The 17,005-nt window shown below is 53.5% G+C and overlaps 1 protein-coding gene across 4 annotated transcripts in view; it reads left to right on the top strand.

The window, feature by feature from the left end:
- The first annotated feature begins 3,750 nt into the window (after window positions 1–3,750).
- Window positions 3,751–17,005, top strand: part of CYTH4 (cytohesin 4) — a 32,684-nt gene continuing 19,429 nt past the window's right edge. For 2 of the 4 annotated variants that reach the window (XM_011964283.1, XM_011964282.1), the window contains exons 1-2: window positions 13,532–14,091; window positions 15,990–16,054. In XM_011964283.1, coding sequence (XP_011819673.1) covers window positions 13,981–14,091; window positions 15,990–16,054 — 176 coding nt within the window. In that variant the 5' untranslated portion in view covers window positions 13,532–13,980. Of the gene's footprint in view, window positions 3,921–4,156; window positions 4,305–13,531; window positions 14,092–15,989; window positions 16,055–17,005 lie in introns of those variants that run through there. The other 2 variants (XM_011964284.1, XM_011964285.1) reach the window with 2 other exon arrangements.

The following is a 17,005-nucleotide window of genomic DNA, read 5'->3' as shown; positions in this document are numbered from 1 at the left end:
ATGGATGGATGGATGGATGGATGGATGAATAGGCACTCTGACTGTGCAGCCAAAATGGGCTCAAGGGCAGATTCTGCTTCTAACTCACTCTATTAAGTCCCTTCCCTCTCCCAGCCTCAGTTTCCCATCTGTAAGATGAAGCCATGGAATTAGACCTCCTCTAAGCTTCTTCCATCTCTCTCGCCCTTGGGCCATTGGCATCACGTGAGGAATTGTGAGCTTTTAGACAAACAGAAAGTGTTACCCAGATGGTTTTGCTATGATTTGATAAAGGTGCTAGGCCCTTCCTATCTCTCCCTGGAGGGAAGAGCAGGGGGGGAGGAGGGCAGGCCGGTGAACTTCTGAAATGTTTAAAGTGATGCTTGTACAAGCCGAGTGTGGGGATCTGAAGTCAGACAGTTCAGGGCTTGAATCTGAACTTTGCCTCCTCCTGGCTGTGTGACCTTGGGCAAGTGACTTAACCTCTCTGAACTCAGTTCCCTCATCTATAAAAGAGGTATTGTAATAATGTTATTTGTTGAATGGTGGAAAAGGTTAACTGAGATGACAAGCACTTAGCACAGTGTCTGGCACTCCATAGCAGGCACTCCAGAAACAGCAGTGGTGGTTGTTTAAGGACCTCCCAGATCCCATGTTTGGAGACTCTCATTTGTTGTGCCAGAACCAACTGCGGACCCCCTGCCTGGTATATAGGTGGGAACCAAAGCCCTGATGTACTGCAGAAGGACTGATCTCAGGCCAGAAAGAGTTTTAAGGGAATTCCTTCCCATTTTCATCCTTCCTCCTACCTGGAATGTAGGCATGATAGCTGGAGATCAAGCAGCCACTTTGGACCATGAGGAGAACTTGAGGACAGCAGCAGAAAGTTAGAAGGATCCTGGATCCACGCCCAGGCTGCTACCGGGGCAGCCCTGTGTTGTCCACTTCAGGCTTCTTTGTTGTAAGAGATTAATAAACCTCTAGTTTCTTTAAACCATTATTATTATGTGGGTTTTCTGTTTCATGTAGGCAAACCTAACCTGAACTGTCTTCATTTTGTAGATGATTTAAAATGATTAAAAATGAGGCTCAGAGGGGAAGGAAGAAGATCACACAGCTCACAAGAGCTGAGTCAGGATTCGAATCCAGTTCTCCATGGCTCCCCTGGGTCCAGCTTTCTTCTCTCCCATTGCCTGTGCTATTGGTTCCCAGCTAATCTTGCAGCCAAACCTAGACAGGGAGTGACAGCGAAAATGATGAAGTCAGTTCTGCCAAACTCTTTGCTGCCCACAGTGAAAAAGTCCCTCCCTCCCAGGCTGACTGCATATAAGCTATTAAACAGGACCAGGGTTGTGGGAGAGAGGGAGGGGAGGTGCTATCACAACAGGCTTCACAGAGGAGGTGGTATTTGAGGTATGTCTTAGAGAATAAGACAGTAACAATAACTGAACCACACGACCGTGACCATCCGTCAGACAAAAGGGAAGTGCCAGATGCCAAACCGTGGCCCTGGGCAAGGCACATTTACTGGGTCAGCCACAAGATGGGTCAGCGTTCCCCAAGGCCATCCCAGGTTCGGTGGTTTACTAGGTGGACTCCCAGGACTCAGCGCATGGTCATACTTAACAGCTATGATCTATGGCAGTGAAAGGACTCAAAGCAAAATCAGCAAAGGCGCAGTGGCAAAGTCCAGAGGAAACCAGGTGCAGCTTCCAAGAGTCCTCTCCCAACGGAGTCACACGGGACACGCTCAATTGCTCCAGCAACAAGTCGTGAAAGCACCTGTGAGATGGGATGCTCCCAGGGATGCTAGGCAAATAGGGTAGGCTCAGTAAGCCGTTCTCATCAGTTCGGGTGGTGGGAGCCCTCCCCAGATCCAAGCTCCCAGGTGCCAGCCAAGGATCAACTTTGCAAGCATGACTTTCTAAAGATAGCAGTCTCCAGCCTGCAGTGTGAAGTCTTTCTGCATAGGGAATTATACCTTTCTCCACATTTCTAGGGGTTTTTTGGTTTGTTTGTTTTGTTTGTTTTGTTTTGTTTTTTGAGACAGAGTCTCACTCTGTTGCCAGGCTGGAGTGCGGTGGCGCGATCTCGACTCACTCCAAACTCCGACTCCCTGGTTCAAGCAATTCTCCCGCTTCAGCCTCCTGAATAACTGGGATTACAGGCACCTGCCACCACGCCCAGCTAATTTTTGTATTTTTAGTAGAGACGGGGTTTCATCATGTTGGCCAGGATGGTCTCGATCTCCTGACCTTGTGATCTACCCGCCTCAGCCTCCCAAAGTGCTGGAATTACAGACGTGAGCCACCACGCCTGGCCCAAATTTCTAGTTTTAAAATGGCCAAGGACATGGTTTGTGGTTCCTCAGGCCCAAAGCAGTTGAGAAAAATCTAGTTTACCATGGAAATAATTGTAACAAGTTTTCCAGAAAATAACCATGAGTTATACAAGAACCCAGGTGGGGGCACGGCAGGGGAGAAGCAGCAGGGGTGTGGGGTTCAAAAATCCTGACCGCACTAGACGGGGACTTAGTAGGCCTGGCTTCTGGGCCTGAATTGGCACTCACTCAAGTTCTGACTTGGTCAAGCGTTTCCCAGAAATAAGCCTCAGTTTTCTCTCCAAGGAAATGATAACATTGGATTTCTTCTGTATCAGCAAGCTTTGACTGCATAACAAAGCGTCCCAAAAGTTCGTGGCTTAAACCACAAAAATGTATTATTTCCCACAGTGCTATGGGTCAGCAGTTTGGGTGGGACTCCACTTAATCGTTCTTCTTCTGGCGTCCCCTGGCCTCACTGATGAGGCAGCAACCAAGGGATAGCCAAGACAGCCCGGCCGATCTCCTTGTGGTCTTCCAACATGCTAGCCCAGGCTTGTTCTCATGGCAGCCGGGCAGAGGGCTGAGAGCAAGAGCAGGAGCTGCAAGGCCTTCCAAAGGTCAGCCTTGAACATCACTGAACATCATTTCTGCCACGTGCTTTTGGTCAAAGACACGGCCAAGGCCAGCTCAGCTTCCAAGGAAGGAGAAATAGACTTCGCCCCTTGATGGCAGGAGTGGCAGCATAGTAAAAGAGGTGAACTTGTAGCTGGCTTTCACATTCACTGTGATCTCCACCATGTTCCATTCATTCATTCATTCATTTATTCATTCATTCCACGCTTGCATATCCTCTATGTCCCCAGCATTTTACCACACACCAGAGCACAAAAGGTAACCTTGCCCTCATGGGACCTGGATCATAATGGGGAAGCAGATGAATAAATCTGCATGTGTCCTCAAGTTATAGGGAATTTGCATTTAATTTATACCTGTTTCTTTACAGCACAGCTTTTTTCAGAAAGGAGTTGAACCAACCTGCCAGAAAAGACACAAGCAATAACATGATACATTTTAACCGAAGAAGAAAATTAAAATCAAAGAAGAAAGTGTTTATTGAGCACCTACTATGTCCCAAGCCTCTCTGACACATCCTCTCACTCCATCATTTCCATATCCCCGAGTTAGTATTATTCCCCTTTCACAGATAAGCAAAGCGAGGCTGACTAGCCCTAGCTGAGAGTCAAACAGCTGAGTCAGTCCCCAAAGTTCACACGACATCACAGAATAGCCGTCGATGAGCTTTGGATTTGACGATGAGTTTCCCAGCAGCCTGGGGGAGAAGGAAAATGGAACATATTATCCGATTGTTCACTAGACAAGAAAAAGCCAGATATTTCTTTGAAGGGAAGGAAAGTCCTTCCCAGCCCTGAATTCATTTGTCTTTTCTTAAGTGGGAGTTGGAAGAGAGCTTGTGGGGTGGAACAGAGGGGGCCCTGCTAGGACTGTCCAAGTTGGGTGCTCCTATGGCATTCATGTGAGGAGGTTGCCAGGTAGATGCCCATGATTCCCTGGAAAATGTTCGTCCTCAGTGAGCATCACCCTCGGTGTCTGTGCGTGTGTGCGTGCGTGTGTACATATGCGTCCGTGTGTTTCTTTCTGTCTCACTGTCTTTCTCTTTTTTATGTGGCCCTCCCCTCACTTCATCTGTTTGTTTGTTTGTTTGTTTCCACCTCTGTCCCTCCCTGGCAAAGGTCCCTGCTGCTCGAAACTCTGCCAGTTTTTAGGAAGTGCTGTTGTGTCAAAAGCCTGCACACAAGACCCCAGTGGGCCAGCACTGACTTCCTCCCCACACAGGGCTGGGCGGGGCAAGCAGGAAGGGGCCTGTTACAGTCAAGGTGACGCATCCTTGCCGGGTCAGCCCGAGCAGCAGCTGGGTTGACAAGCGACAGGAACACGGGTCATCTTTTCCCCAGGGGCGTCGGAATGGACCTGTGCCACCCAGGTAAGCAACTGCGGTCAACCTCTCTGGGCTTCAGGGTGCTCTCTTTTAGAATGGGACAGCAGCCCCTGCCTCACAGGGTCCTAGATAAAGGAATACAGCACAGGCGGAAAATGCAGCTGCGCAAAGCAAACATTTGTGGGCTCAGCCTAGGCGTCCAGTTGTGATCTAGGGGCTGGGCACACCGCAGTGAGCAAAGCAGACGCTGTTCCCCCCTTCACAGGCTTGTCCTCTAGAGGGAGAAACAGGCAGTGACTCTAATGTGATGCCGTACGTCAGTTGGTGGCAGGTGGGATGAAGAACAGTAAAGCAGGATAAGGAAGGGGGGAGTGCATAGTGGAAAAGGCCCCAAGATGCTGTCTAATGAGGGACCTGAGGAAGGTATCAGCTAAGGGGCCTTCTAAGGAACAAACATTTCAGCCAGAAGGAACAGCCAGTCGAAAGGCTCAGAGGTGAACTGAAAAAAGTGACTTGTGATTAAGATGATGATATGATGTTGGTGACGGCGATGCTTGTCTGGGTGATACAAGGGACTTGAGCTCCCTTTCTGGCCGGGGGTTGGGGTGGTCTTTGGGGAGGCTGAGGACGCAGCCTAGAGCCAGGGCAGGGCCAGGAGTGAGCAACAGAGGCTCTGATTGAAACCCTCCCCAGCTACTAGGACAATGTGTCTGGCGAGAAAGAGGAGAAAGGAGGCTGCAAAGATGGTAAGGAAAAGAACATCAGGGTTGTGTTTGGGGAGGTAAATCGAAGGCCCAGAAGAGGGGCCAAGTTTCTGTACCCTGGATGTCAGCGTTCTCCAGAGCTGCAACAGTTCTGGTGAACACGACTGCTGGAATTCCAGAACCTAAAAGCTGGTGGGAGCTGTCTGCTCCCCAGGTCCAGATGACCTCAGCCTTGTCCAGGAGCACCCTGGCTTCAAATGCACCTAACATGGAGCAGCCTGGCCCCGCCCACTGGGTATCCCCCTTCCCCCGCCGCCCACCCTCAGATGGAAGCCTCAGGCCCCAGGGAACACGGTTAGAGAACCACTGATCCATTTCAACAGCCCCCCAGTGGCAGAAGGGAGAAAAGAGGCCAAGGGAGGAAAACAGCCTGTCTAAGGCAGGGGCAGGACCAAACCCTGTGCCCTGACTCCCTGTCCAGGGCTCACTCTCTGACCCCTGCGTCTCCTGTGGGCTTTGGAGGTTCCCAAAATCACAGCTCAGTGAGCACAGCTGGGAGACACCTGGTGGGCACAGGGAGACCCAGCGAGGGGCAGCACCTGGCTCAGGCCTCTCAGCAGACAGGAGGGTGAGGATGAGGCGGGGAGAGCACCCACTGAGATGCAAGACCCCGGCCTGTGTGTCCAGCAGGGCACTTTGTCCTTTGGGGTCCTAACATACTAAGGTTACAGGGATGGCTGTCCCCATATTGCAGATAAGGAAACTGAGGGTCCCAGAGGTGAACTAGAGGCGAGGACTGACTTACTTGAGATCACACGGCCAGTCAGCAGCAGAGCAGGGATGAGAACCTGAGGGAGAAAGCCCCAGGTTGGCCGGGGCTGTGGAGCGGGCACGGGAGGGGAGAATCTGCTTTGCTTCAGCCGGTACTAGGGAGGAAATGAATTAAATGGGGTCAGTGCAGCAATGGATTAATGGGGTCAATTGGTTCTCCATTGAGTAGTTGGTCTTTTCACTCATTCACTCCACAAATGACCTTCCAGTGTGCTAAGGAGTGCTGGGGGCAGCAGTGACCCAGCCATGGGCCTAACCTTGGGGGATGGGTGTTGGTCTGGAATGTTGGGGGCAGGGTGGAGAGGCAGGAGTCAGACCCTGCAGGACCCTGACCCAGCCGTGCAAATGGACACAGGCTTAGAGATGGGAGGAAGCAACTTTTCCCACTGGGGCAGAGGAGATCTGGGAAGACTTCCAGGAGGAGGAGGCCAGGGGGAGGGAGGAAAGGTCATTTCCCTGTTGCCCAGACTGGGTCTTAATTCGGGCTTCTCCATGGCCCAGTGACTTCCCCTCTCTGAGTTCCGATTTGTCATCTCTACGTGGGTGCCATCATCCTGGCCTGGCCTCGGGAAGCGGGGATTGGGAGTTAGCCAGACCTCGCTCAGGTTCCAGCTCTGCACCACCCTGCCAGTGGTCATGGTCTCTTCCTTCTGTGGGCCTCAGTTTTCCTACCTTTATTATGGACAGGCTGGTGACTCAGGGTTCCCCAGGGCTGCCTCCCCTCCTCTCCTGAGGTGGGCCTGTGTCCGGAAGCAGATAAGACACCCTCCCCCAAGGCCTGCTGGGAAGATGAGAGCACCAGACAGCAAAGCCCCAGTGTGGCCAAAGATGAGCACTGCGCTGGTGCAGCTAAGACAGGCAGGTGCAGTTAAAAATAGAGCCAGCTCGGCTTGGGGAGAGGAAGCCACACTCTGCAGAGCCTGTGGGGCTTGTGGGGCTTGTGGGGCTGGGGAGGGGAGCAGCTCCGCCCACACCCCCTCTGCCCCAAGGTCCCTCCTACTGAGACTTTGAGGGGCCTCTTTATTTAGGGCCCTGAGATGGCGTCCTCCTCCTGCCCTGGAAAGGGGAAGTGAGGCCAGCTGTTCTGGAAGCAGGGCTGCAAGCTCAAAGATTTCTAAAAATACGATGGAAAAGAGGAAGGACAAAGAGGAAGTGGGGAGGAGCCGCGGAGACGGGCACATTCACAGGCCTGGGCACAAGGGCAGCACCAGCCTGTGGGTTTGGGGTGGGGGTTCATGTCACACCTTGTGAGGCTGTGAGAAGCACAGAGATAAGTGAGAAGGAAACGGGGTCTGTGGTAGTGGTGGTAATTTTATTATTTGTGTGCATTATTATTAGTATTAAAAATACATCTCCCGGCCAGGCATGGTGGCTCACACCTATAATCCCAACACTTTGGGAGGCCAAGGCAGGAGGATCACCAGAGGTCAGGAGTTTGAGATCAACCTGGCCAACATAGTGAAATCCCGTCTCTACTAAAAATACAAAAAAAAAATTTAGCTGGGCGTGGTGGCAGGTGCCTGTAATTGCAGCTACTCCTCGGGAGGCTGACGCAGGAGAATCGCTTGAACCTGGGAGGCGGAGGTCGCAGTGAGCCGAGATCACGCCACTGCAATTCAGCCTGGGTAACAGAGAGAAAGACCATCTCAAAAAAAACAAACAAACAACAACAACAAAAAACATATCCCATGAGCCTACGCCAGTGCCTGAAACTCTGAAATGGGGAGGAATCTCCTCTTTTTAACAAATAGAGGAAGGGGCAGTGGGCTCCATGTGCACCGTGTAAGATACAGCAAGCCCGGGGCCATCACCACCCTCCTGTGGACTCAGATGCTTTGACCAGTTGCCACCTATTGGGGCAGGACCCCCGGTCAGAAGGGGACGGGGGACCGAGGATTCATGAACACACTTGTCAACCACAAGGGAGTATGAAAGGAGCTGCGTGCGGTAAAAATACAAGCAACTTGCTCGCTATTCCCATGAAATCCCACTCCCCTGGGAACCGTGCCTCGGTGTCCCCAGCTCTACAGTACTGGCTTTGCAGGGGTTGAGTGGGGGCAACTGCAGGCATCATTCTGCATCTTGCCTTTATTCTCAAACATGTAACCCTGTCAGAAACCCAGATTTAGCGTCCGACAGGTGTTTGATGATTCGTATGAAGAGATCAGGCTTTGGAAGATCAACATCAGGGCTGTAGCCTCCGAGCCCCAGATGGGCCCAGATGTGAATCCCAGCTCTGCCACACTCCAGCTGTGTCACCTTTGGCAGGACACTTCACCTCTCTGAGTCTCGGGGCCTTGCCTGTAGGATGAGCTTAGAAATACCTTTCCTTTCGGAGTGGTTGTGGGATTCAATGAGAGAGTGGATGGGAAGAGCCTGGAACACACAGGGCCTGGCACACCATAGGTGCTCAGCCACCATGCCTTCCTTAACCAAGGGCGTGACTTGGTTATTGAGCCATGCAGATCCCAGAAACACTGTGGGGAATGGGAAGGGGTGGGGACAGGGATGGCTCCTCAGTGGAACCCAGGAGGATCCCTGAAAGGGGATCTGGAGTAGGAGATAGGAGGGTCTGCTGGCAGAGAGGAGAAGGAAGGCCATTCTGAGTGCAAGGAATGGCGGCCCAAAGGCTTTCGGAAGGCGAGAGCTCAGGGGAGTGAATGAAGGGCAGCCAGGGAGGCTGAGCACGGAGCTGGGGCAGGAGAGGGGCGCAGTGTGAGAGGAGCGTGGAGGGGACACAGCAGGAGGACTGGTGAGATTTGCAGTCTTTGTCCCCAGGACAATGGGATGCCATGGGAAACTGGACCAGAATGGGTAGAAGAGGCAGGGAGGCATCCAAAGGCCCTGAAGTCCCCTCAAGCAAAGCGATAGTTGCCGGGACGACAGTGGGACCATGGAAGGGGAAAGAATTAGGCAGGACTTGGTGATGGAGGGGACCCAAGGGGTGAAAGCCAGGTGGGTGTCAGGGTGCCTCCTGGGGAAATGTGGACCATTTCCAGGGCTCAGGAATTCAGGAAGAGGACGGGGAGGAAGGAGCATTCTAGAAGTTCAATCTGGGGCACAATGACAGGAGTGGTGGTGACCAATACATATGGCGGTGGTCGGATCTGAAGCTCAGAGGAGGGGCTGGAACACAGGATGTGTGAATGATTCCCTGGACCCTGAGGGCAGGTGGGAGCCAGGAGCTGGTGAAACCCCGTAGGGAGCAGGAAGGTCGGCCTTGGAGGAGCTTCAGGAACCCCATCACTCACTTCTGGCCATCCGCACCGTGGAGCAGCCATAGGAGTGCTGGAGCCCACGCTGGCTTCCCTCAGACAAGCAGCCAGTCTGGAATCCACTCGGCCTCCTCCAGCAGGTGCGCCCCAGGCAGAAGCACAACCCCAGGCCAACAGGAAAACTGTATAAAGCCAACAAACAAAACAAAGCACAATCGGATTGTTCATCTCCAAGGCAACCCAAGGTGATTGATTTTTCTCTGTGGATGAGACCGACGGCCTCGGCGCCAGCTCCTGCCAGAAGAGTTCCGGAGCCAGCTTCCAGCACTGCCTCCCCGGCTGTCCCTGCTCTGCGTCTCCACACAGGTGGCCCCTTATACCTTCCATCCCTGCATGTCCCAAACAGTTTCAGAATCCATCTCTCCTGGGACAGAGGCGTGGGGGTCAGCAAAACAGGGTGCGGATTCCAGCACTGCCACTTCCCGTGCCTCACCTTCCTAAGCTTCAGTGTCTCAAACTGGAAAATACCTACTTCAAGATTAAATGACAGCACTTATACAGAGACTGGCATGGAGTAAGTGTTTGTGAGCTTTAAGTGTCACAAGACTCTTGCTTTGTCCCCTGGTATAAAGTGTCCTACCCCCTCCAACTCCCTCCTAGAAACAGGACCTCTAGACCTGCAGAGGAAAGAAACTCCAGAGTGGGCCAGGCACGGTGGCTCACACCTGTAATCCCAGCACTTTGGGAGGCCGAGGTCAGGAGTTCGAGACCAGCCTGGCCAACATAGTGAAACCCCCGTTTCTGTTAAAAATACAAAAATTGGCCAGGCGCGGTGACTCTCGCCTGTAATCTCAGCACTTTGGGAGGCCGAGGTGGGCAGATTGTGAGATCAAGAGATTGAGACTATCCTGGCCAACATGGTGAAACCCCATCTCTACTAAAAATACGGAGATTGGCTGGATGTGGTGGCTCGTGTCTGTGGTCCCAGCTGCTTGGGAGGCCGAGACAGGAGAGTCCCTTGAACCCAGGAGGCGGAGGTTGCAGTGAGCCAAAGTCGTGCCACTGCACTCCAGCCTGGTGACAGAGCGAGGCTCCGTCTAAAAAAAAAAAAAAAAAATTAGCTGGGTGTGGTGGTATACACCTGTAATCCCAGCTACTGAGCTACTGGGGAGGCTGAGGCAGGAAGGAAAGTCCCTTGAGCCCGGGAAGCAGAGGTTGCAGTGAGCCAAGGTCATGTCACTGTACTCCAGCCTGGGTGACAGAGCAAGACTCTCTCAAAATAAATAAATAAATAAATAAAATAAAAAAGGAAACTCCAGAGTGGGTCACTAGGAGAATGGCAGGTGGGGCCGCTCCCACTCCCACCTCTCGGTTCCTGGACCCTTGTGGACCGCCTGCTGGAGACAGAGCATCACACCGTGGTGGTAGATTTAGGGCGTATGGTGCCCCATCCAAGCAGGATATCACCTCCAGGCTGACACCTCTGCTGTACCTTCTCAAGGCTGCCCCATCCCTCCACTCCATCAGGCCAGCACCTTCCAGTGAAATGCTAGAGAGGACCGGTGGATCTCATGGCCACGTGCTCACTTCAGACCACCTTTGCTGTAGAGAGCGTCCCTTGGTCTTCTGTGAAGTTACGCGGTGTGCTGTGTTGGCGGGTCAAACACCCTAAGCCTCTGGATAGTGGTGCTGGCTGAGGCCCTGTGGGCAGGAAAGGCAAACACATTTCCAACACGTGTTGACTCCAGGCAAGATGGATGATTCACTTTTGCAGAATAGAAGGGGTTTCATGGAATCAGTTTGCTCCCTGGTCTTCTGGAGAAACGATGGGCTCAGCATGCGTCCCTGTTGCTGGCAGAGTGGACATTCCGCTCCCATGGGGTCATCCACCTGCCTCTTCTCCTGACTTCTGTGTTTCTGATCTTCCCATCTTCCTTCTTTCTGGCCTCTGACAAAGAAATCAAGCCATTCACCACTGCCCATGATGCATGGGTATTCTGACTTCAAGAAGCCACTTCTCTTTCCACAGGAAGTGGATGGCCAGGTGCCCTGCCTGAAGCCCTGCCCCCTGGGAGGACTTGCCCTCACCACTGTCTTTCCAGCACACCTTTGAGCAGGGCTGTAGTTCAGTAGCTACCCGGTTTTCACTTGTGCCCAAACTCTGAGCCAACTCATTCTGCAACCAACCTTGGCATTTTCCTCCATTGTCAGAAAGTCACAAGGGACCCACCCATGTGGGTCATGGTGTAAGCAGAGGGATAGGCCCTGGTGCACCAGCAGCGGGTGTCATGAGGGTCTGGGCCACCTATCTCTGGAGCCTACTGGAGCCCTCTGTCTCTGCTCACACCTGCTCCTGGATGTACCACTCACAAAGGGTTACTATTGGGCTTGCTTGACCTTCTGACTTAGTGGGTCAGATGGAGCCATCTGGGCTACTTAGTTACATGATGTTCTGCGGGCTGGCACTCTATCTCTACCAGGACCCAGTGCCATTCCAGGAACTGTTTTCTGCATAGTATACAATTCTCTGCTAAAAGGAACAGCTGGAAGAAGCAGGCCATCCTCCCACCTGGGGAAGTGCTTGGGAATGTGACGAGGGCAATTGCTCCTGCATCCATTAGGTCTCAAGAGTGGCACCCACACCTACCATTCTCCTCGGGATATAGTTTTTTATTTCCTCTCTTTGCTGTGGGGACAACGGGTCAGCTTCATGAATTTCCCAATAGCTATTCCCACTACAATGATTCTGACCCTGTGGGCCAAGGTACCAATATGGGGTCAAGAACCAAGGATGTTCATTCCAATTCTACATCTGTAGACCAGGAAAGTGGCCATGAATCAAGCAGACCCCTAGTGAGCTGGACCTGGCCAAGACTTCATTTATCACCTGGTCTCTATGCACCCCCACTCAAATGTGGCCTTGAAGACACTTCAGTCTTGAGCACTGATGTCAACTTGGACCCTGTGTCCAACAATCCTCAGAATGTTTGGATATTCCCCTTTCCCCCATGTACAGTTACTGGAGTTAATGGCCACAGGTGTTTTTAGGGAAGAACCAGGGAGTCATTGCCATATATACTTGCCACAGTGTTGCAGGACTCTTCCTTTGGGACCCAGCCTCTCCTTCAGTCCCAAGGTTCTGGATCTGAAAACTGGGGCAGGTCTTGAAACCAGGCAAGGGGTCTTGGCTTTTTATTGCAGGGTCTGCCCTTGGTTGGGGGGACTCCTGGGTGAGGCACCTCCCTTTGGCTGAGGCTAGTGTCTGGGGAGGGAGTCAGCTGGGAGCCATCAGCAGGCTTTCCTCCCAGCAGCTGGGGGTATGGCGCCTTGGTCCTGAAGAGGAGGGTGGATGCAGACAGCACCCATTGTACGCATGTTGGACTCAGCATATGTTGGATTCTTGCTGGGTGTTTGACAAAGTTTAGCTCTTTCCTTCCTGACAGCTGCCCTCTGAGGCAAGGGTTATGGTTCATATTCCACAGATGAAGATGCTGTATTAGGTATATCTCAGGTTTAGCTGCTTAAAGAGACTCAGAATAACAGTGACCGAAACATTCTCAAAACTGATTTCTCTCTCATCGAAAAGTCTAGATGGATAGGTGGTCCAGATGAATATGATGAGTCTTCTCCACACCACTGCCTGGGGACCTGGGCTCCATCTAGCCTGGTGTCCTGCCATCTCCACATGGGGCTTTAATCTCAACATCCACGATGCCTGCTTAGTCATGAGAGGGAGAAGTAGGGAAAGGGAGCATTCAACATTCCCTCTGCATTCTTTTGGGGGAAATGATGTCTATCCTTGTAAAACCTTTAAGAAATGCAGCCAGGCACTTCCTGACACTGGAACTTGAAGGTCAGCGAGGCTTTGGGCAGGCAGACAGGAGAAGGTATCCCAGAGTACAGGAGCTGCCTGGGCAAACACAGGGAAGTGGGACCGAGTCCTGGATGGCTCTGGGACATGGAGGAGCTGGCAGGCTGGACTGGCAGGCTCTTGTTGGGAATGGCAGGGAATAAGTCTCGCTGCCAAGGCTGGAGAGGTTGTGGAGGCCCCAGGCCCAGGATGAGGACTCTCTCTCTGAGTAAGAGGGAGGCCATATTACTCAGAGAAGGAGAGTGTTGTGGATGAAACTGAAGCCACCATGAAGCATGAAGATAGGACAGCTGACCTAGTTGTGGGCATCATCATAGCACCTTGCATAGAATGCCAGCACATACAAATCTTATTTAATTTATTCATTTCCAAGTGGAGATGAAAGAGCACAGGCTTTGGCATCAGCCCAATTCAAGGTCCCATTCTGGCTCAGTGACCACTTCCCTGTGGGACCTTGGTTGAGTCACCTCACCTCTCTGAGCCTCAGTATCTGGGGGCAGGGACTACAAAATATCCCCCAAATCCAGCCTCCCCATTTTACATAGTAAGGACATCAGGACCACCCTGATACAGGCTCATTTCCCAGCCTCCCTTGCAGCTAGGTGTGGCCACCTGACTACATTCTGGCCAATGGGATGTGAGGAAAATGGTATGCCACTTCCTGGTTGCTCAAATAAATAAGTGAATAAATAATGAGCCTGTGAGTCAGTGGAGGAGGGGATTCAAGTTCCGGGGAAGGAATGCATGCCTTCAGCAAGTGTTTAACTGAGTGCTTACGACGGGTCAGACTCTTTCTGGGTGCTGGGGACACAGCAGTGAGCAAAAGAATAGAACAGCTGAACTCTCACGGAGCCAAGAGTCTAACAGGAGGGACAGAAAAGATAAAAGGAAACAAGATCCTTTCAGGGGGTGTCTATCCAGGGGATGGGAGAAACAGGAAGCAGGGCAGGAGGGGAGGGAGCAGGGGCTGCTTTAGACAGGGCAGTCAGGGGAGGCCTCCTGGAGGAGGTGGGCCTCTGTGAAGAGGGCAAATCCTGGGTTTCTGGAGGGAAGGAGGCCCTGCAGAAGAGAGGGCAAGTGGGTGTGGCTGGAGCCGAGTGATGGGGAAGGCCGGTTATCTCTCTGTAGAGCCCGCGGAGCTGAGCAGCGGGGAGACAGAAGAGTTGCAGAGGATCAAGTGGCACCGGAAGCAGCTCCTGGAGGACATCCAGGTGAGCACACACCCGTGTCCACACACGCTCGCACACGTGTCCATGCCCACACACGCCACACCACATGCGCCCGTAAGCAGACACTCCTGCACGCTTGCACACGCCCCACCAGCTCCTGACCCAGCCTGGTCAGACAGTGTGGCCAGCTCTGGCCCATATCAGCCTTGCTCCCAGCGCCAGGAGCAGGGAGAACAGCAAGACTGCAGACAGACACCCTGAGACCCAGGGAGGACCAGGATAGCTGGGGAGGAAGGCAGTGATCCAATTAGGCAACCACTGTGTGCCCAGCCCCATCCCGGCCTTTACTCGCTTCGTCACAGGACAGGCTCTGACCCCAGTGGTGAAGCTTTAGCCAGGTCTCACCCCTGCAGAGTGTAGACCACCTGGTCATGATAACTCCCAGTATGTGCCCAGCACTTACCACTTCACCAATCAGACTCAGATGTCAGCTCATCTGGGTCGGCAGATACCGAGACAGGCTGGGTTCTGTTCCTGGAACGTGCCTTGCTCAGCCCTGCCCCTGGGCCTTTGCACTCGCAGTCTCATCTGCCTGGGCTGCAGTGGCTGTACCCACCCCCACTCCCATGCACGTGAATTTAGGATTTCAGTGAGGAATGAAGGCACAAAATTATTCACTCAGCTGGTGTTTTATTGAGCATCTACTATGTGCCAGGCTTTCTCTACCTTGCTCTGATGGTGCTCTGCATGGTCATTGCCCTATGACCACCCATGATGCCAACCCCACCAGACTATGCCCTCCATGAATATAGAGCCGAGGTCTGTCTTGCCCACCACTCATCCCCAGCCTGCTGGGTGCAGCATTAATAGGTGCTCCGTTAAAACTTGCAAATAAATCCCCATTGTATTTGTGGGGCAACCACTCAGTGACTCTGCCAAGATGGCATGAACAGGAGCTGACAGGGCTCAGACACAGGCTCCCAAGTCCCACGCTGGCCTTGAGTCTCAGGACAAGCCCCTGGAACCAGCCCCTCACCAGCACCCCACAGATCCTGGGGAGAAAGGGGCTGGGTGCCTCTTGGGAGTGCCTGCCAGGGGCTCATGCTGCTCTCCTGCAGGGGGTGCTGGTGGTTGACAGGGGGAGGTGTTAGGGGGTCCCCTCTGCCACTGGGTGCCTCCTGCAGGGTCAAGATGAAATGGGCTTGGGATAGAGCTGGGGGAAGCATAGGTTTGGAGTCAGAAGGTAGGCATGTCGTGTCATCTCTCTACGCCTCAGTGTCCTCTTCTGTAAAGTCCAGGGGAATTGCAAAGTCCCTGGAAAAAGGGCCTCTGCTGCCTGTGCGTGGTGTCCCCATAGTACCTGGCAGGCACATAGCGGGTACTTCGTCAAGGGTGAGCAACAGAGTAAATGGAGGAAAGCCAGAGAGAAGCTGGGGCAGAAACTGAGGAAGCAGTAGGGAGCCATGGGAGGGATTTGAGAAGGGGAAGGGCAGGCTCCATGCACTGCTCCAGAAAGACAGCAGCCGGGGGAGGCGGGCAGGGTGGAGGTGGGCAGGGGGGAGGCGGGCAGCAAGGAGGCCGACTTGTCCGGTAGGCTCAGCTAGAGAGCAGACTTCATGCCTGCAGAGGGGAGAGATGGGAAGGTTGGAAATAGGATGGGCAAGGGGTGGGGGCTTGGGGGTTCCCCCTCCCCAAGGCAAGTGGAGGCATGGGTGCAGACAGAGGTGATAGTTTAGCATGGGACTTTGAAATTAGGAGACATCGAGGGAGGGCACCTGTCCATGGAGGGCCCCTCAGACTGGGAACTCAGGACAGAGGTCAGGGAGAAGGGCCAGGTTTGAGAGTCACACCCAGGGGCAGGAGTGGTCACTGGGGTCTTAAACCCCCGGGATTCTGGCCTTCACCCCGACTCTCCCTGTCCTGCCCCTGCCACCCCACAGAAGCTGAAGGATGAGATCGCAGATGTGTTTGCCCAAATCGACTGCTTCGAGAGTGCGGAGGAGAGGTGAGGGGCCTGGGTGGGGACCCCCAGAAGCTGCCATGGTTGCCTCCCAAGGATGTCATACACCTTGAATGAGCAGGGGCTACCCCTGACCCCCGGGCCTGGTGAAATCAGGGATTGGCCACGGAGAAGGAGGCAGCAACGAGACCGGAACAGGGTGACCCAGGCCCCATCCCAGGCCTGGTCCCTGCTTCCAGGTTGACCCTCTCTTGAGAGACGCTGCGTCCTCCCCTCCCCCAACCCAAAGTCTCTCCTGACCCACTGTGGTCCAGCCCTGGCCGATCACTGGCCACATCCATCCTGGGATGGGCGAGGAGAAGGGAAGCTCAGCCCCAAAGGCAAGGACAAGGAGGCCCAGGGCCCCACGGGGACAGGAGCCTGGCCCCACCCCACCCCACTCACCACTAACCCGGAGCCGGCCACTCCCACCGCCTCTATGGAAAATTCTCACTGTTTTGTGACCTGGGACAGATCCTGTCCCTCTCTGGGTCTCAGTTTCCCCATTTGTGCAACAAGAAGGTTGGCTGCTACACGGTCTCCTAGGGTCCCAGGGCACTGACTCTGACATGCGATGTCCTGGGGATTTCCCCTCCTGCGCCTGCCACCCCTTAGGTCTCCACCTGTCCAGCCTCCTCCCCTCCCCCACCAACACATGCACACACACACACACGCATGCACACACACACACATGCACACACACACGCGCATGCACACACACGCGCATGCACACACACACACAAGTGGCCGTTTCTCCAGCTCCCCCGTTCCAGCCACAACAATAACAAATAACACACCTACACCTCACTGTTTTAGGTGCTTTAACCTCTCAACAACGCTGGGAGTCAGGTGGTGTCACCTCCATTTTATAGATGAGGAAACTGAGGCCCAGAGAGAGGAAGTGACTCGCCCAAAGCAGCCCATCTCAGATTCGCATCCAGGAGCCTGGCTCTAGCG

This window comes from Colobus angolensis, unplaced genomic scaffold (assembly GCF_000951035.1).
Source record: "Colobus angolensis palliatus isolate OR3802 unplaced genomic scaffold, Cang.pa_1.0 Scaffold65, whole genome shotgun sequence".
NCBI lineage: Eukaryota > Metazoa > Chordata > Mammalia > Primates > Cercopithecidae > Colobus > Colobus angolensis.
The sequence above is the reverse complement of the archived record's forward strand: the minus strand, read 5'-3'. Positions and strand labels throughout refer to the sequence as shown.